At 41.2% G+C, this 21,080-nt stretch overlaps 1 protein-coding gene across 2 annotated transcripts; it reads right to left on the reverse strand.

Moving 5' to 3' along the window:
• Positions 1-8: 8 nt before the first annotated feature.
• xpc (xeroderma pigmentosum, complementation group C) lies at positions 9-10,537 on the reverse strand. 2 transcript variants are annotated; one of them, XM_053425371.1, is made up of 14 exons: positions 10,248-10,537; positions 9,260-9,556; positions 8,731-8,833; positions 8,547-8,631; positions 8,255-8,412; positions 8,018-8,138; positions 7,816-7,905; positions 6,246-7,082; positions 5,346-5,506; positions 4,512-4,593; positions 3,405-3,536; positions 3,096-3,265; positions 2,267-2,360; positions 9-1,292 (listed from the first exon to the last, which is right to left on the reverse strand). In XM_053425371.1, exons 1-14 carry the CDS (start codon positions 10,360-10,362, stop codon positions 957-959), a joined length of 2,781 nt encoding a protein of 926 aa, XP_053281346.1. In that variant the 5' UTR covers positions 10,363-10,537; the 3' UTR covers positions 9-956. The 2 variants fall into 2 exon arrangements, with proteins under 2 accessions (XP_053281346.1, XP_053281347.1); XM_053425372.1 differs by lacking the exon at positions 10,248-10,537 and having other exon boundaries at positions 9,226-9,338.
• Between the last annotated feature and the right edge of the window lie 10,543 nt (positions 10,538-21,080).

Here is a 21,080-nt window from a genome sequence, read left to right on the forward strand (position 1 = left end):
AAAACAAATTTTTGAGTTGTTTTGCTTTTACTTGGATTGAGACATTTCTTACAAAAATACTTTTCATACAAAAACTGCTTAATACTACAGCTGCTGTGAAACATAAACACACAGCGTAAAACTGACAAGTGTGTGAATTAAGAGGCGGAAGTTGACAATGATACACCAGAAAAAACAGTGAACCTCCAGAGATATAGCATCCTAACAACAAAGGAGTGTGAGCTAAGACGACTTAATCTGTTGTCTAAGTGAAATTTACATTTTACCGTTTTTAAAAAGGTTTACATGGGGTACTTTTTGTCATCTACTACCGGAAGTCGTTGACATCAGCTCAAAAGTTTACAGTGGTTGAGCTAAAAACAGTGGACAGCCAAAACAGTAATGACGACAGGGTCCCATTTAGTCACACTGGCGTGCTGTTCAAGTTTGCAAGATTGGAGAAACCTTCTAATTTGATCATTATAAACTGAAACAGCAGAAGGTAGAAGGGAGATATTTACGCTATCTTCCAAATACGTCTGCATCAGTAGAAATGGAAACTATGCCCACCAGGCTCAAACCAGCCCTGTTTAGGATTTTTTTAAGCACCCCCACTGATTATTAGCAAGACAACATGATATTACTGTTCAGAAAGCACCTCTCAGTTTTCCAGATTCAATAGGTACAATGATAGTGGAGAAGGTTTATCGCACACATTATCCCCACCGAAAGAAAATGACCAGTCTGAAAATTTGTTCTCAACAAAACGGTTTTATCTTTCTTCTTCTCCTCCTTCCTTTGTTTCTGTCATCCTCTCTTCTGTTTCAGAGTTGACCTGATTTACTGAAACTATTTCAAATCTGTTGTCCCTAAGACTCATTTGATCCAATCTTGAAAGGCATTTGAACTACTTATCAGAAACAAGTTATCAGCCTTGATGCATCAAAACATTCATCAACAGTTTTTAATCTCCAATATTACACCTTCTCAAAGGGAAACAAATGTGTGTCTTGTCCTTTCTTTTCTCGTTTTGTTTTCTGTTTCTTCTTGAGTCCGCTGCTGCTCCCTCTGTCCTCCTCCTCTGCTTGTCGGTTTTGAGGCCAGGACATAGCCAGAGTTTCAGAGGCAGTCTTAGCTTCGGGACTTTCATCCTCACCTGCCTCCTCATCAGATGAGAGGTCAATGTTGTTGTCTCCCTGAGAGAGGCTCCCCAACCCTGGGTTCTTTTTGCCGTAGCGCTGTTTAAGTCTTTCTCTGATCAGAAGTCCTTTCACCAGCAGAGTCCAGTTGGAGACCACCCTATTTTCTCTTTTCTGGAAAGTGGAGAAGAAGAAAAGCTGCATTAAGCATGAAGATCCTGAGGAGGCTTCAAATAACAGATTAAATATCAACAATCGAAAAATCATGTGCATTTTTTAGACGATAGGCCTCTTTCAGGGATTAAGAAAAATAGTCAACTTGAAGGGATAGTTCAATTGGCAATTCCCTCATTATCTACTCACCACTATGCCAATGGATGGGTGGGTGAAATGTTTGAGTCATAAATAAAACAACAGAAAAAACATGACATTCCTACATACTACTCGTGTGGTGTCATTCAAGTGTCCGCAAGTCCCCACATTCATATTCGACTTGAAACAAAGTCATTCACACCGTGTTTTAGCTCAGCTATTCCTGTGGACTTTAAGGCTTAAAACACTGTGTAAATGACCTTGTTTTTCGAGTCTAATATGAATGTCGGGGCTTGCTGGCACTTGGATGACACCACACCAGCAGTATGGAGGGATTCTATGTTTTTTTTCTGTTGAATTATAACATCTGAAGAAGGACTCACCATTGACTACAATTGCAATGGATTCTGCTGCAGCAAAGTTTACCCCTGAAGTGTTGTGTGGACACTACACCTCTATCGGCATAGTGGTGAGTAGATAATGAGTGAATTGTCATTTTTCGATGACCTGTACCTCTAAAGCTTGACTGCAGCAATGGAAGTTACTGAAGCCATGTCAATTCATGCTAACAATTCCTGCAGCAAGTTGGAATTTCTAAACCCTCTGATGAATTATCAGGACAAAGGTGTACTGTAGGAAAATGGGGACCGTGTATTGACATCAGAATGTTGAGAAAAAGACAAAAAGGAAACTGAATTGTTGGTCAGAGTCTCATCCACATCAGATAATGACCTAAAAAAAGACTACCAGGCGGAGGTTTCACCTGACATCTGACTAAAAGTGCAACATATTCATGGGAAATTATGTCGCAGAAGTTGTCATGAACACACACAAACCTCTTTATCTTTCTGTTTCTGAATCTCCTGTTCTTCCACCCAGGCGGCTCTGAGAATCTCCTCATGCTCTTCACAAACAATGTAACCATCAGTCCTGAAACACACAGAAAAATGCTTGTATGAAACTGACTTATCTGATCATTCAGATCAATTTCTCTCACACATGAAAATAAAAATTACATAAGAACTTTGAAGCCCATTTCACCGATAAAACAAATGTCAATAATAAAGTTTAGAAAATCAACAGAGACTCGTGAGGTAGATCGATGAATGTGGGAGTAAAGCTCCTTTTCCACAAGTCAAAAAACCCACCCACACACAATTGACAATTAGCATTCACTCCCAGGTCACTTGACGCTGCAGTAGACACACATTTTCTGAGCAAACGATCCGTTCATCAGTGATGGAAACAAGAAACCCAGGTGAACACAGCAAGACGATGGAAGCGCAAAGTTGTCGATGTGTTTTTGACGAAGAACATGGAAACATAAAGGCAAACTCATCTATTAGCAAGGGGAAAGGAGTTAGTGTGTTTACCTTTGTTTAAAAAACCTGGTTATACATTATTGTGTAAAAGATGTATAAGTAGGAAAAAAGTCCTCGTCTTTCATGTATGCTGAGATTTTGCTTAAAATGAAAATAATGTAAATATTCTATGCAAAGACAGTGAACATGTCTTTTTTCTAGGATGGTAAAGAAGAACCAATAATTGGAAAAAATTAAATAAAATTATGTTAAAATGCTCCTATACTGATCTTATCCCTCACTTCAATTGCTATAATTGATCTCATCCCAGCAGATAAGATCAGATAAAAATGTGCTGACTTACACAGCGTGTGAGTATCCTGCATGGAAGTCAAAGCCTGTGACCGCAGGGGCGGCGTCCATGTCCAGCTTCTTGGCCACACGGTGCAGGTTGGGCAGACTGAGGTGAACACAGCCCACCGGTAACATGCAGGGCTTAAAGAGGTAGACGTTACCGAAATCGTTGCGGGGAACCTGATGGGAACAGAGACACACAACAGGTTAATAACACTGTTAGCTCTACTGAGTAAAGAAGGTCTGATATTTGATCAAATCTGATAACATAGCTGTAAAATTTGAATAATAGTCTCCACATCCACTCTTTTTCCTTTACCCTCCCATCCACAGCTATAGGCGGTTGGTACTCTTCAGTCTGCCATTCTCCAAACAGAGCCAGGTCGTTGTTTTCCTTCAGCTCTGAATTGATCCTGGCCTTGCGTGAACGATTTGAGAAACCCCTCACCATCTGACAGAAAGAGAGACAACAGAGAGAATATTCACATTCTATCTATATCTACTTGACCGAGTTCAGACGACCAACAAACAGCTTTGATTCTCAACTGAGACAAACAGTTAGTCAGGGAATTAACTAAAAGAACTGTATCATGTTTCTGTGAATACTGAATAAAAAATGGTTCTAATGGGGCCATTTGTGTACACACCACATTATCTTGTATTCCCCTATTTTCATTTGACTTGTATATTATATATCTTTTTATAATTCCCTTCTTTTAATGAATCTTTGCTTGACATTTAAGCAGTTTAATTCTCTTACTATTATTATTGTCTAAATGGTGCTGACTGGCTAAAATATTAAAATGCTGACACCCAGATAAGGTTTCTGCTTCAATCCACCATGTCACCATATATTCATTGCTCCAATTCAAACAAACTGAGATTTAATAGCATCACTGCTCCTCAAATTATTCAACACTCCTCTACTCAGCAAAATATCACTGCCTTATTAAAAAACTGATGCACTGAGCTCAGATGGAAATTATGTTAAAAACTGACATCCACAAACAATCACATACATTTTTTTCAGGCTACTGACAAAATACTTAGCTTGCAAAGCCACACATTCACAGTCACCATCTTTAATGTGCATCTGGCTGTACATGGCTTCTCTCAGTCTCAAACTTAAGTGACGGCTGTAGGAAAACTTCTAAGAGGACAAGCTGCATGCTATGAGTTCCTTTTCTGAATAACCCATGAAAAATAGGAAGGTCTTCCCTTGAAAATGAATAAGGCGCCAATTGGTGGGTAAAACTATGCATCCTAGACAATGGTGGCTCATTTTTTCTTCGATTCACATTTCAGACTGAAGTCTTAATTTGGATGTTCCTTAAATCACATATCTTCAGCTAAATTATTTTGGCGAGATATAAGCAAACTGAAATAACAGACATGATGGATGGAGGAGAAAAGTTTTCTCTCTCACTTTGAACGGTTCTTCCCCGAGTCGGACAGTCCGAGCTTCTTTCAACCATGTGTCTTTTGAGTGGAGGGTGTGCACACAATCCCTGGAGAGTAAGATTTAAACAAGATCACAATAATGACAAAACATGCATTTATCATGTTGAAGTAAATACTGGTATGTATTTACTTCATGAACAGAGCCTAAACAAACACTAAATGCTAGAGGTAATTCACAGCTAGTAGTTAACTTTTGGAGATGAAAACTATGCTTCAATCACATTAAGAGTTTTAAAAATATCCTACAGCACCACCAGGTGGACACATATATCTATGACTAGTGCACTTCCATGTTGATACCAGTGGTAAACCAAAATCTACCAGATTAATGGTAAATATATCAATTCATTATAATCTATCTACAATCCCCCAAGATTCATGGAGAACAACTGTTTCATTGTTGTTTTTTTACTTTTAGTTCAAGTATGCAAATACCAGGTAAATAAAACACATGGAGTTTGGACAAAGGGCAATGGTATCCAGAGACCAACAGAGGATACATTGGTTGGCTCCTCCAAATTCAGAGAAAAGATTAACATATACCTCACACATCTGGAGGAATGAATCTTAGGAAGTCATTTGTATTTGTTCTAGAAATGTGGAGCTGAGTATCCAGCCCCTGAACTGGGACACAGCAACTCACTTCACTAGAAATCACACGTTAGCTTATCCAAACCAGTTTTCCTCATAAACTAGGTTCACACAGATTATATTATACAAATGCCCATCATGCAGTGCATCTTCAGCTATGATTTAGCAAATACATATGAACAGCGGACTTCTCTACTGTGGTACAGACCTGGAGTACACCGGCTCTCCTCTGCAGTATCCCAGTACAGCTGCTGTTGAAGGGTAGATGGCTTCATACTTGAGCATGTGTCTCTTTAAAGCGTACAGTGGGTGGTTCTTGTACTCCGCTATGGAGATCGGCAGGGGTTTGTTTATAAGCTTATTCTGTAGCTGGATGGAAAAAACACAGAGAGGAGAGGTGGGTGGTATCAGTTAGTGTAAAAGGGTGCTGAGCGTGAGACATGTCTCATTTATATGAACTCAATTCAAATGTTCACAGAGACTGTAATGACTGTATATAAAGATGGACGATATGACTGCTCTGCAAAGCTGAAGCGCCTCGACGCCATTAAATGGGACAAATTTAAAAGTCATAGTCGAAAGCTTATTCATTTCTTTTAAAAACTGTTTCTGTCATTTTATATTTGTCCAAGTGCAGATGATTTGCCAAGTTTGGTTTTAGCTACTTATCCAATGCTATGAAAAGGGGTTAGATGTCATGATTGACAGCTGAAACTGACTCGCGATTGGTCGAGCTTGTGTATTTCGACGGGACCTCACTACACCGGTGCCATTCCCCTATCGCTATTGCACAGACTCTGGCTACATATGTGCAAGATGGGAAAGTTCGATTCTGGGATATTTTTGGCTTAATTTCTGGACAATGGGAGAAAGTCAAGAAACAGTCAATGGTTGACTATACACTTGGCTACTACAGGGGTCCTATTCCCCTACACTAATGATGTAAGATCCACGGTTTATTATATTTCACTACCTGTACATGAATCTTGTAAGAGACCAGCCAGACACAATAGTTAATCAAGTCTTAAAATGATTTAAAAAAAGAAAGAGGAGGCTTCATGCGTGTGTTTGTTTGACCATGGGCATAAAATAGATCTCTGTGTCTCACCTCCTTGTCCTCCCTTTTGTCCCTCTCATACTCGGGTCCCAGGAATGGCTCGAGCGTTTCATCCCACCAGTCTTCATCCACCCGTCTCTTCCTGGATGATGTCATCCAGGTGGGGTCGTACTTCCTTCCCAGGTCCTTCAGAAACCCGTCCCCGTCCACCGACACCACATAAGTCACTGGCGATGTTGCATTCTGGGAGCAGAGCTGAGGCATCCCGACACCCTGCTCAACATCCACACAAACCCAGGAAGATGTTTTTTCTAGATACACCTCCAACCACTCGTCCGCTCCAGGAGCCTTTGCTTTCTTGCCAATCCTTCGCTTCGTTCCATTATTTTTTTTTCCTTCTCCTCCTTCCTCATTGTCCTCCTCTTCTTCCCACTCTTTGTCCCCCTCAGCTTTTATCAATTTTTTCCCTCCACCACTACCTGCAGTGTTCTTATTGTTTATCACTTTCCTCCCTTTCCCCTTCGATGTATTAGCTTCACTCTCTGAATCCTCACTGTCCTCCACGCTGCTTGCCTTAAACTCATCCTCATCGCTAAGAACCTCTTCATCTTCGCTTTGACTCTCCTCCTTGTAGCTGACCTTTGAAGCGATAGTGCGGCGCTTTGAGTTCTTCGGTCTCTGTCCTCCGGATGTTATAATCCTTTCCTGGTTCTCCGGTTTTTCTTTTCTCTTTGCTTTCTTTCCTCCTCTGTCTCCCTTGACTTTTACAACTGTAGCTGGTCTCTTGGTGCCAGGTGAGACCTTCAGCTGAGAAGAGGTGGTCTTGGAGGTTTCTTGGTTTGAGCTGCTTTTTCCTGAGGCACCGGGAGATGTTCTTGCTCCTTTGCCCTGAAGAAATGAAAGAGACATTCAGTATTTGTAAAAACAAAAGCCTCTTAAAATCATTCACGAGCAAATATCCTGTAATCCAAATATTGGAATGAGCAGTCACATTCAAAAGCAATAGTGAAATATTTGTAGCAGACAAAGTGTTTCTGTCTTTCTACTGTTGATGATTAAGATATTAAAAAATGCATACAATTATTCAGTATAGACCAGTGATTCCAAATAGGTGTTCTCGTGGCCCAGAGGATACTACTGCAGTTTCCAGGGGATACATGGAAAAATTGTGTAGAAGATCTATTACAAAATGTAAATTAATTATGTTGAGAAATCATTAGAATGTAGATGCTTATGTCAAAATGTTCCGTTAAAACCCCAGACTTTCTGTGTCTCACTGTTCTGGCAAAACAAGACATTTGCAGACTGTGGAATTTTGGGGGGCTGCTACCCTATTTACCATTGACTCTATAGTGAATCACTTTGTAACCTTGTTTAGATAAATGCAATACAAATAAAGATATTACTATTATCATTCTTACCGATATTGGGGCGTAAAAAAAGACAGGCATGTTAATCAGGAAATCTCATATATTCGTATGGCTTCTAGACACCAACATACTGACCACTAAATTAGAAGGCGGAGGACAGAAATCTATAGTAAACTGTATCTGCAGGTTGAGTACAGCTGCTGTTTTAACACCCGAATCCTCTAAAGGGCTCAGTAACAGCTTGTCGGTACCTTTGCTGATGGGGGTTTCAAAGGAATCGGCTGCAGAGAAACAACCAATCTGCAGAAGAGCTGCAGAGACCTCAGCACCAACAGGAACAGCTGCAGGAAACACAAAACACAGGGAACTAATGACCTCCACCATTTGTAAATTCACACAAAAGGCTGTATTTCACCTCATTAAATGGACTGGGTTTTGGGCCAGAATACCAACTTGAGTCATATCCTGGTGGTTCCTGGCTGATAGGCTGGCCAGCCGCCTCTCCAGGATGGCCCGGAGGTCCGGACGCTCCTCACAGGAAAGACTGGGATTGAGGGTGAATGTTGCTCTAAACCTGAAAGAAGAAAGTGGTGATTTATTTTAACAGTGTCACTTTCAAGGTCAATTCATTGCATCCAATGAAACATTCCCACACATTGCTTTTTAACAGTGTGATATAAAGGGACGCACCATTTGAGCAGTCCGGAGAGGTAGTTTTGGTCAATGCGTTCCTTCACGACATTGCTGTAGTGGGCAGGCAGCAGCGACAGAGTGATGGCCAGCAGGTCTGGTTCACTGCACACACGGTTCCGAAACATTCCACTGGCTATCAGGCACATGAGGTGGACCTGATGAGACACAATCAGAGGTTTGTGATCCAAAAAAAATCTCACTCCAGTGAATGCAGTGTAGACACAAGACTGTGAAGCAGCATGAGAGACGAGGTAAAGTGCTGTGTGTGTGTGTGCGTGTGTGTTTTCACCTTGTGTGTGTCTATCAGCAGGTCTTTCTTGCATTTGTTCATCATCCGCCTCAGATACGATTCAAACTCCGCCTGGATCTTCTTTCTGTCAAAAATACAGATAAACAGAATAAAACAGATGAATGGGTGGGCTACAATAATAATGATGATGTAGTATGTACACACAGTAAACCGAGTCACTCACTTTTTCCTGACTTCTGGTGTCTCAATCTCTATCTCTATCTCCACGGGCTGAGAAGGCAGGACGGGTTCCAGTGCCTCAGCTGGATCCAGTGGCTCATCTAGCTCTGATAAACACACATCACACACGCACACAGTGTCTCCATGACTTCAGGGGACATTACATTGTCTTACATTGATCAGAGACTTACTCAAACCTTTAACTCTCGTTACTACCTGCCTAACCCTAAACTAAACTGAACTTTGAAACAGGCTTTCACCTTAAAATTAAATTATTTACATTATGGGGACCTGCGTTTTGTCACTATAGGAAAGATAAGCCCCTATAATGTGACTGTGTGAATAGATTTAGGCCCCAACAACACAACAGAGTAATACTGGGACCACACACGCACACACACACACAAACGCACACACATGCATATATTAAATAAATCTTATGTGCCTGTGAAAAAAATCTTATTCTGAGTGATATTTCTTTACAGATAAAATGACAAACCTGTAGGAAAGAGGTTTTTAAAGCTGATGTTTACCTTCCACTTCCTCCCAGTCATCTTCGTCTTCCTCACTGTCCTCCGCCTCGTCTTTCTGAGATTTTTTGGCATTTACAGTAGCCACAGGTGCTGGTGATGTCACCATGTCAAAGTCCTCACTGTCAGTCTCCTCCTCCTTGACTGGTGACTGGAAGTATTTACTGGTATTGACATCAGTCGTGGTGCTGGTGTTGCATTTGGAGGGAGAGTTGCTCTTCGCCAACAATTTTGAGGACAAACGTGGCTTGGGTTTGATCTTCCTCTCCAGCTTCTCCTCTTCCTCTGCGATGCCATTATCTGAAAGACCAGACAAAAAGAAATGGCTTTAAGCTGCTGATAAAAAAAGGTAATATCGGTCAATATTGATATTTATCACCATAAATGTCAGAATATTTTTATTTAAAGTTTACAGTTTCGTAACAGACGCGTTTTAACTCGTCTGAATGAGCACAGAATTCAAAACCCTGGATAATCAGTTAAACATTTAGCAAATCTGATAATGATCAATTGTGTTGTACCTCCTCCCCAAGCTTGCACAAAGCATAAGCAATTTATAAGTATATATTAAGCTTTTAATAAACGTTATAATGCCACATTTACTGCTATTATTTTATTAGACAACTCCGTGATAATTGAATAATATCTCTTCTTAATAAAGTGGATATTAATCATGTGCATCACTGAAACTACATAATTAAGTCTACACTGACAATCAGTCAGTATCTATAAGTATACATCCACATACAAACAATAATACTTTAGCATGGTATAGTCAATAAGTCTCCTTCAAGTAAAAACTAAGTTTTATCAGAATTCACCACACACCCCCCTCTGCTGGGGCAACAGGTAAACGGACCAAGCTTAGTTTACGATCTCAGTTTTTCCTTTTGATTTTCACATTAAGCTTGAATGCAAAGTGGTCGCATGTGCGGAGAGAGAATAGTAGTGGTGACTTGTCCATAGTAGTATAATGAGAAGCTTGACCTACCTGCCTCTCTCTTCTTGGCTCTTGCTGCCTTTGCTTTGCAGCTCTTCGCCGGCAGCACCTGCCTCGACTTCTTTGTATTGACCTGAGTCCCTACGCTCGCTCTCCTCTTCGCCATGTTTCTTCTCTATCTTCTTCTTCTTGTTCCAGAAAGTCTTTCTTTAAACGTCTCTGTGTAGAACTAGGAGAGCAGCAGCCCTGCAGCTGAACACATGCTATTGTATAAGCAAAGGAACCCGCTGGTCATCCGACACGACTCTTTCATTACACAATCAGAAACTACGCTCCGGATGTTTTGGAGGCAGGGCTCTGACGTCACATCCGCTTCCTTTTCATCTTAAAGGAATAGTTCACCAAAACATGTAACCACTCTGCCGATGGAGGGGGGTTCTTCAAATGTAAAATAAAAACGACAGAAAAAAACCCAAAGCATTCCTCGTGTTTCGTCATCCATAACAGCCCCTTAAATACTATATATTTTATATTTAATTCTAATATAATTTATATTCCTACTTGTATTTAAGTTGTATAGCTGTCTGTGGGCTCCATTCTATATAGAGCCTATATATGACACTATGGAACTGCCATATATTTTAAAATGTATACTTCAATAAAGTGAAAAAATAAACATTCTTCTTATTCTTCTTCTTCTTCTTCTTCTTCTTCTTACTGCACTTACCTCCTTCTTAACGCTGATAAAACTCCCTGCTTACCTTTTCCAGACAACATTAAGGTTATTTGTCTCTCTGCTGTTATTCTGAATGAAAGACACATGTTACACAAATGTAGATTGAGGGAGATTGAACAATGTAAACTGAAGTTGCAGCAATCTTGTGTGTCATGGCGACACGTTGAAATTTGACGCCACGTCACTAACATGGCACACAACAAAATATTGCGGTTTCCATATGACTTCATCATCAATATCTTGAGACCCTTCTGACAAAGTTTGACATAGTTGCGGCAAATGGATGAGGAGGAATTAATCAAAGCATAAGACATGCAAAACCCAGATATTTCCTGTTGCCACCAGGGAGCGCTCTTATTTTAATGCATGATTTCTGTGTAGGTGTCATCAGGCCGGGACTCTTGTCATATATGTCCTAGTTTGGAGTCAATTGGACCATGTTTGTACAAGATACAACAATCTTGTGTTAAATGGTGAGTAATCAATATTTGAAGCCACGCCACGGTCCCGCCGTGTGACGAAAACTCAAAAATGGAGGATGTTTTAATTTCCATCTTGTTAAGATGACATTCACTGTATTTGAAGTTCATCTGATGAAATCTGTAGGAGGAGTTCGTTCAAATACACAACGGTTAAAACAGCCAAAATGGCCTTCCCAATGTCGATGCTCGGAGCCTGATAATGACTATGTAAACTTTTCTCCATTCTGATGTAATACCACATTCTGTACACTGAGGGGCGGTACTGTGTCATATATGAGGCTGCACTGCAGGTGTCAGGTGCAGAGCTCAGGAGAGGCTTCTGTCTCTGATGAAGCTGCTCATGCCTGGACCTGGATCTGTTCAAGTCGGAGAGGACTCTCCCTACTCCACTGTCTCAGTTCCCCTGAACAAGGCACCTTACTCCCCCCAACATCACACGGATGGGTCAAAAGCAGAGGAAAAATGTCCCATGTGTGCATGTGTGTGTGAGCAATAAAGGAATCTTGAACATTGGAATGGGCTTTAATTACCGAGACACTCAGGTTGGTGACCACAGAAAAACGTTGCAGACACTGAACCAGAGTTTAAATGATGAATATCATTTAATAGTTATCTAATGTGATTCTCAGTCCTGACAACCATTTCAAGAGCAAAGCAAATGGTTAAGTTTGCAGTTTACAACCGGTTATCAATAAATATATAATTTTTGCATGTTGATGGTAATATATTTTGTTAAATTTTTTAAGAAACTTCTCTGCACTATTGAAAGGGAGGTGGAAATCCTCAAATCTTGGTTCTTTTATTGTTTTTGAGGCAAAATTTCTAGGGGTTGCGATTGATCATAAAATAAGATGGCAACCACATCATAAATATATCAAAGGAAAAATGTAAAAGTCAATAGCATCCAGTACAAATCCAGACACACATTAAAACATAACAGTTTACATGTAATTAACTGTCCACTAATACTTGCTTATCTATCACACTGTGTGGAGCTGGGGTCAACTTTTAAAAGCATCTTAAATTGAATTGATTTACTACAGAAAAGATCCATACTGATTATAAATAAGGCAGGTTGTAATAATCACATAAATTAACTACTTAAAAAAAAAACATGCAATGAAATTGCATGATTTGATTTATTATAAAATAACGCAAATAATGTCAAGAGTCAAATCAAAATCCCTCCAAAGTTGTGTCCAACGTTATTTTTTATTTCAAGAGAGTAAACATGAAAGTACAGGATAGAACAGAAAGCAAAAAAGGGGATCAAAACGAGAGGTGTTTCAATTGTTGGGGTTGGAGTGTTGAACAATTCAAATGTAAACTTTAGAATGTGTACCTCCAAATTTGTAAAAAATTGTCTGTTAAGCTATTTTTGAGGGTTACAAACATTAATAATTTGTATATTTTGTTTTGTTTGTTTAATTCTGGAAGATTTATAAGATGGACAGAAATGTAGGACAGGCTTATATACGCACCCTGATTCTGCCTCTGCCTTTTCAGTCACCTTATACACAAATTGTTGACTATGTGTATAATATGAATAATGTTTTCATGACTGAATAAAAAGTCATCACTACTACTACTAAATATATATACTCCACAATGAGACTGTGACATTTCAAATCAGGCTACACTGCAGGCAGCTCAAAGCATCATATTGATCAACCTAAGAAATAATAATTTTTGGGAAATTAGCACACATTTAAGTCAAAGATGGCTCATTTGTAAAGATAAACCTAACATTTCAGAAAGCTTGCATATATAGGGAACTGAGAACATTTCATGCTGATATCTATAATTTAAAGGTTTTTAAAAACCTGCCCAGGCTGGTCGAATGCACCTCTGATTTCAGGTCATCAAGCAGATGAGACTGATTTAAGTCTCTTTCTATTCCTGTTCTATTTTATTTAATGATGTGTAATAGATCCTCACACACCAGGAGACAAATGTGATGCTTCATCTTTTAGAGCGGAAAAAAAATCCGCTCTTTTCCAAATGTTATTGTGCAGAAACATGTCCTCTGAAACAATGAGAATGCCTGAAGTGATTTTACTCTGTTATGGAGGGGAAAATGTATCACAATGTTTAAGTCACCTCACAACAAAAGAGCTCTTCTATTCCATACTAAACTGGTTTCTGATATTAATGTGTGCCAGCCACGACCTGGAATCTTGGCCTTCAACCCAGTGCTTGCTGGGATGCCCTCTTCTTTCCACTGGGAGCCTGAATACAAAATGAAGGAAGTAAAAGACCATGACTGAATGAATTCTTTATCTTGTTATTTTTGCGATGGGTCTGCGTGATTCCCCCTGAAACGAGGTCTGCCTCTTCACTCTGAATCAATTCGGTTCATTCCAGTTCAATCTAATTTTCATTCTGCTCCGTTGCGATCTGTATTGATAACGTTGAGATTCTGTGGCAGACGTGTGTGTGTTTCACTTCAGAGTGTGTGCATTTGTAAAGCAGGCCCCACATGCATTTCTATTGCATGCATACGCATAAATTAATACATGTTTATGTGTGCAGTGCACGTGTATCCATATTCTGTCAGACAGCCTTTCACTTCACAGTCCCCTGGATGTGTGCATGCATTTATTGCCCTCTGTGAGTATGCAGACTCTTGAAAGTGTGCCCATACATATAGTGGGTGTGCGTGTGTGTGTGTGGGGTGACAGGGTTGAATCCATGGTCCAGTGCGTTGGGCTCCCAGCGCGGTGCATGGCTTCCATCCCTATATGAACCATTAGTAGAGTCAGATAGGAATAAAAAGCCATACAGCGCACTGAGCATTGGGAAGACTGGATTTTAAGAGCTAGGATACACACAAACACACACACACACACACACACACACACATACACACACAGATTATGATGAAAGACATTCAAATAAAACCCCTGAGGCCTGCAACACTGGAAAACAGGATAAGAGCAGGTGGGGGACACAGACGCCTTGAGAGCTCCAAAAAAACGATCCTGGGACCTGTATACTGGATTTACTGGGAATTCAGCATTATACAGGGCTTAAGAGTGATCATCTGACCGACCAGAAGTCAGATAGTGTGAGTGTTTGAGTCAGATTGAAAGCCTTATTAAGGACTGGTGATGCCACCGAGCGCTGAGGTGTGGCAATAGGATTGACATCCACCAAGCACGGAATTGGGTTCTTTATCCCCACAGTGTTGTCTCCAAGGCAGCTGGATTTCCAGTCATGCAGCTTTTGGCTCGTCACGATCAGACGGACCTGCCCTGCTGTGTGACGTACAAGATTTCTTTAAGCCCCTTGACCTGTTGACTTTAAGAAGCCATATTTTAGATGGTGTAGTCACAGAAAATTACTATTGTCGATTTTAGATTTTCACACTTTTCCTTCCTAAGGATATGTAAGGTCCTACCCTCATCTCCTTGACTGCAAGTACATCTCAATAAAGAAAGAAAGAAAGACTCATTCAGCTGTCTGACTCAGTTGACATACTGAAAATAGTTAAATTTGACTAATTTACAAACTGGGTCTAACTTAATTTTTATAAACATTTAATCTCTGTATATACTTTGCACTTATCCTAAACATTTGAAGCCAGTGTAAATTGTCAGCGCATTTTCCAGTAAATGGTGCTTGTTTAAATATTGCACTTAAAAACCTAAAAAGACAATTAAATCCACTTGGTTTGGTGGAGACTAAATCCTGCTGTTGGATATTGGCTAATTTAAAACCAAGGCTCCCTTTAAAGAATCTGCTGTTACAGAGGAAGGATCAACTTTTACACCAATGGGTGCGCAGGAACCTGGCCTCCTGCAAACACAAGTTTCATCAACCTTTTTTTAAACCAGTTAAGAAGAAAAAAAATGCCAGTGATCATTTCTCTTATCCATTCAATCAATAGCTATTTACCACTTGTACCCTCCCCCACATTTTGGGTATATTCTGTGGAATATTCCTGAAAAAAGACACAGTACTTTAATATAAATGTAGAATAAGAATCCCCCTCTTCAGCATCCCCCCCTGCATTCTCTGGCCTCAGGAATAGCTTGGATAAGGCTTGAGGCTTGCGAATTTTGCCAAGTGCCTCCATTAAAAATAGAATAAACCCCTCCAAAAAAAATTCCAGGTCTAAAGTGGGTATGTTATTGTTTTTTTCTACAGAAATGAAAGCCTGAGAAACCAGTCCTGTGGCGCCTTAAGAGGCTTCACAACTTCAAGGAGCGGATATGAAATAAATCCAATTACTGAGCTGTCAATCAAGTCGCTAATTAGTGAGACTTGGGCAGACTAAGTGGCATCAGAGCTGGAAACTCAACACAGGGGGCGACGATAGAAAGAGACAGCGACAGAGGAAAGCAGGAGAATTTCAGGGAAAGTCGACAAGTTGCGCAGAAAAAACACACAAACAGACGCGTCCTCGCAAAGCACCTGCTGCTATTTCTGGATGTGCCAACGACGAGCAACAACAGCCAACAAAACCGAACACACACACACAAAAGACGATGAAGAAGATGACGAGGAAGAAGCGAGCATCCATGCACCCGAGACGGGACATCACGGAACCTTCTCTGCCTCTGCACCGGCCCGGCCGCTTTCAAACAGGTGGTCTCCAGTCTCTGTCGGCTTCTGCACGGGGCCTGAACAAATGTCCAAAAGAATGAAAAAGACAGAGCAGAGTTGGTGTCCCCTGCTCGCTCCTCTTGTCCGAAAAGAGACCAGGGTCGCTGATGCTGCCGCTGATGCTGCCGCTGCCACCGGTGGATATGTGGAGTTTGACCGCCCCTTTACGCATCTGTGCGTATTTCCATTCAGCGGCGGCGGAGGCAGACGGAGAGAGAGAGAGAGAGAGAGAGAGAGAGAGAGAGAGAGAGAGAGAGAGAGAGAGAGAGAGAGAGAGAGAGAGAGAGAGACCGAGAGAGAGAGAGGGGGGGGGGGTGGAAAAGCAGAGGAGGAGGAGAGTAACGCAACAAAAGCCCCTGCGTGAGGAGGAGCGAAAAAAAGGGGCTTTTGTGAGGGGAAAAAGAGCGAGCAGGGGGAGGGAGGGGGCATCATCATACCTGAACAGGAGACCTCCCTCTGCCTGTGTGTGTCTGAATGTGTGCGTACTTGTACAGATGTCTTTGTGAGGACCTTTTTGAGCCCAGACCTTAAAGAGTGAGGACATTCTGGCCAGTTCTTACTTTCGTTTGGTTGTGATGGTTAAAGTTAGGGCAGGGGATGCATGTCAATGATTGTCCTCACTAAGATAGACATACAAGGTTGTGTGTGTTTGGTATAAACACTGAATGAGGCAAAGTTTAATTCTGGCTAAGGTTAGGGCTAGGCATGAATTGGGTATAGTTAAGTTTGGGGATAAGGATTTGGTTAGGCAGCACACACGGATGGAAGTTGCTGGGTTAAAACCTGGTTTTATAGGGTAAGATTTAGGTTTAGGTTAGGGTGAGGCATTTAGTTTTGATGGTTAAGTTTAAGCAAGATAAGGGGCTATAGGGAATGTATCAAGCCAATGACTGTCCTCACTAAGATAGAAGTATGAATGTGTGTGTGTGTATATGTGGAGACAGACAGTGGGTGTGAGGGAGGGGAGGCTTATGTCGCCTCAGTGACACGCAGTGTTAATAAAAGCCGGGCAGTGAGGCTGAATAGGGCTCTTTTCTGTCTCATTCAAATACCGCCAGAAAGCACTTTCATTCTTCTGATAAAGTAGTTTGTGTGTGTGTGTGTGTGTGTGTGTGTGTGTGTGTGTGTGTGTGTGTGTGTGTTGTGTGTGTGTGTGTGTGTCTGTGTGTGTGTGTGTGTGTGGCTGGGGAATTTGTGAATGTGTTTAAGTGTGTATCCATCTGCATCTCCATGTATTTAGCCCCCCCCTCTCTCTCTTTCTTTCTCTCTCTCTCTCTCCTCTCTCTCTCTCTCTCTCTCTCTCTCTCTCTCTCTCGCTCTCTCTCTCTCTCTCTCTCTCTCTCTCTCTTTCTCTCCATCTCTCTCTCTCCGTCTGTTTCACTGGCATTTACATTGCGAACAGTCAGACAAACAGACAGCTGAATGTACAGCCTGATCACCGGCCGACATAACTGAAGTGCCAGAGTCAGACAAGAGCAGAGAAAACAGTGAAATCAAGCTGTAGTATTGCAATATGAGGTGTGAGAGGCGGGTGAAAGGTCAGAGAGGAGATTTGGAGAGACAGAACAGCAATAAGAAGGATAGAGAGGGAGAATAACAGTTCTTGGCCCCTACTTTTCAAAGACAGAGGAGGGGAAATAAAAAGGACGAAGCCCAAAATGTCAAAGACAAGACATGAAGAAAGAGAAGGGGCGAGAATAAGAACAAGAGAGAATTTGAGAGAAACACAGGGATAAAGTGGAAATACTTGCTCTCGACCTTCCCTCAATCCTCCTCCTCCTCCTCCTCCTCCTCTCTCTTCCTCCTCCTCCTTCTTCTGTTCTCAGGGGCTCGGCTGGAGTTGCATTCCAACGCGTCGCTCTCAATCCCCGCTACTCCAGGCAACACTGTTCCTTGATCTGGTCCCACGTCATGCCGGGCAGAGGAGGAGGAGGAGGAGGAGGGAGAAAAGAAACAGAGAGAAAGGTGGGGGAGAGGAGGTGGTGAAGGTGGGAGCCTCAGGGAGGGTGGGGGGGCAGGATGAATGTGAAAATGGGTAAGAGGAAGGAGAGGGGACATCAAGGGTGAGAGGAGATGAGAGGAGAGAGATGTGGACGGATGTAAGATGGAAAAGAAGGGATAAGGTGAAGGTGGGAGAGAGGAGTGAGGACGAATGGAGGGTTAAGGTGAAAGGACGGCAGAGGGCAGTAAAGAAGTAGAGGGAGGAGAGGTGAGAGGAGAGGAGGTGACAGAGGACACAAGAGTGGAAGAAGGGATGGGGTGGAAGAGAAGGATGGAGAGGTAAGAAAAAGGAGGAGATGCAATAGTGAAGGACAGAAAAAAACCTTGGAGTGTAAGAGTCATAACACCTCCATCTCTCTCCCCCAGCCCTTGTTCCTGATTGCAATAAAAGTTAAATTATAAAATCACAGTTCAGGATCATTTACTTCTCTGGAGGCTATTAAAGTCAGACGGGTTTGTTCTGAACTGCCTGCGTTTTAATAAAGTCCAATAAAGCAGAGTTAAATAGAGTGAAAGAGGTGACACAGCACTCATGGCTGAATTAGCAAAATTGGCCAAAAAAGGCATAGGATTGTGTTACCTGGCACAATATTACACAGTCAGGGTAATATCACAGACCCTTCCATAAAATATTTAGGGGAGAGCGGGGTAATGTGGGACATTTTTTACATTTGCTCCCCTCTAGGCGAGCTAAAATTATATATCAGTAAAATGTACACATTTCCCATTAATTCCGGATGTTTTCTAGCAATGGAAATGATCAGAATGTCTTCAGGACAAAGGGCAGTGAAAATATGATTGTTTTAAAAAAAGTGGTCTTGTGTCTCACTGTACCCCTGCTACGGGGTAAAGTGATCCACTTACTTTTTCCACTTTAAAACTACCATAACAACACATGTTGTAATAGTTAAAATCCTGACAGCTATATTGACAACCACACATTCCAAAACTAATATCGGACTAGTAACAGAATCATGGGGATTGGTCAATTAAGCACATTTATGATTATTATGATTCATGTGATCTCTTGCACACCCTAGCTTACCTGCACATTGTTTCTCTGTCCAACTGGCAGGGACAGGGATATTGTTTTTCTCTGCGTATTCAAATGCCAGTTCACGGCACTTAACTGGAGCAAGGCCATGGAACTGGTCAGCTAGTTGTTTCAAGTGTTTGGAAAGCTCCTCCTCCATCTCATCTGTGAATATTCTCTTTACCTCAGCTACTGCACCCCAGGCTACTGATTTTACTTTCCATTTCTCTTTTTTCTTTATGAATCTTTTGAGGGTTGTCTTGTCAATATTTCTATCCCTTCCAGCTTTTCTTAAGGACTTCTTTCCTTGCATGACCTCAGCGGCTGCACTCTCCTTCTCTGCGAGGGGTGTTTGTCCCCAGGTTGTCTTCCTGGCGTATAGTTTCTTGGCATGATGGCTTTTCTACAATGTTTATGACATTAAAAATAAAACATATATAATGTAATATAACACTAAAATACGTTTAAGAATAAACTTAACTTGTGCTTCATGGTGGGGTAAAGTGAAACACTGTCCCACTTTACCCCACAGCATTTGTCCCACTTTACCCGACAGCCACCGTTTTAGAAAAAACAACATCTCTTAGCAATTCAGGCTAATCTTCAGCTAGCATCAATTACATGGTTTTATATGTTGGAAGTTCATCAACATGTATGATATAAGTTTTTCTATCTGATTCAATTTGTTTTGACACAACAGTTGATTAAGTTCAAAGTGAGAAAATTTACTTTTACATGCAAAAAAACATTTTTGTGAAAAAACATACTTACCACAGCACCAGCTCCAACTTCTCCTTCATGGCAAGGGAGGAATGAGAGGGGCTTGAAAACATAATGCTCAAATGACCACAAATGTGTTCCGTTGCCTAGATACAGGGGGTGTCTCACATTACCCGATGTCCCACATTGTCCCGCTCTCCCCAACATCATTTTTTTTTTATTGTAATATTCACCTAACTCGAAATGCAAATAAACCTGTATCGTTTCTTTTGCAAAGATCAAATGTCATATTCTTCTGCTTATCCAAGATCGGATCACAGTCGGGTAATAGGATATTCCAAACATCTATCTCCCCAGCCACGCCTTTCACCAATGCAAATGACCCAAGATGTCTGACATACTCTATGACATACTATATCTCCATGGGCTTTTCGTACTTTGTTGACATTGGGGACTCACATGATTTGAAAATGAGTACGTCCTCCTTCTAACAGAGGATGTCAGTCAGGCGTACACTCTGCTCGAAGACTGTGGTCATATGTGTCCCAGAACACCTCAGAAAATGATCCGACTGGTCAGATCTCAATGTGACTTGGGCAAGTTCAATTGTTTGGAGCTGTCCACTTGCGATCTGATCACCAAAGACACATGTTGATGCTAGATAATATGAACCGGGCATATGAGTCGTAAGCCTTTTTTAATAAAACTCCTAATGAATTTCAAGTGGAATATTTAATTCCATCATCTTTGACAAGTTAGATCATTAAGCCAAATGAGACAAATCCTGATGGTTGAATATGGGATTGATTGATTTAGTAAACCTGCAATAACAGATTTTAGTGGTCATTTGTGAACACAACACTGACATTGTTGATCACTTCTTAAGTTGATATGTCAAACTCATTTTATACAGTTAACTATTTACACATCCAGCAGATAAAGAGAAACATCATCATTCAACTGAAGTCATGTCTCTGGCTGCCTGGCAAGTGTATGTCCAAAATTCCATCTGCTCCGCTTGTGATCTTCATCGACTCCAAAGGGAAATATTTGGCTCTGTAGCTACCTCATACTTTAACTTTTGAGTTAAGTGGGTGCACCTCGCTAAAACTGTCTCATACATCAGTCCTGCTACTAAGCCTCCCCTTCTGTTGTCCTGGAGTTCTAATTTTACCAATCACATTATTATATGTCCCCCTCTGCCCATCCACTACAGCCACACAAGCAGTATAGATAAAAAGAGAGAGAGGGGGGGCTACGTATTCTCAACATAGGCTTGAGTGGAGAATACGTAATTTACCCTC

Source organism: Pleuronectes platessa, chromosome 6 (assembly GCF_947347685.1).
Source record: "Pleuronectes platessa chromosome 6, fPlePla1.1, whole genome shotgun sequence".
NCBI lineage: Eukaryota > Metazoa > Chordata > Actinopteri > Pleuronectiformes > Pleuronectidae > Pleuronectes > Pleuronectes platessa.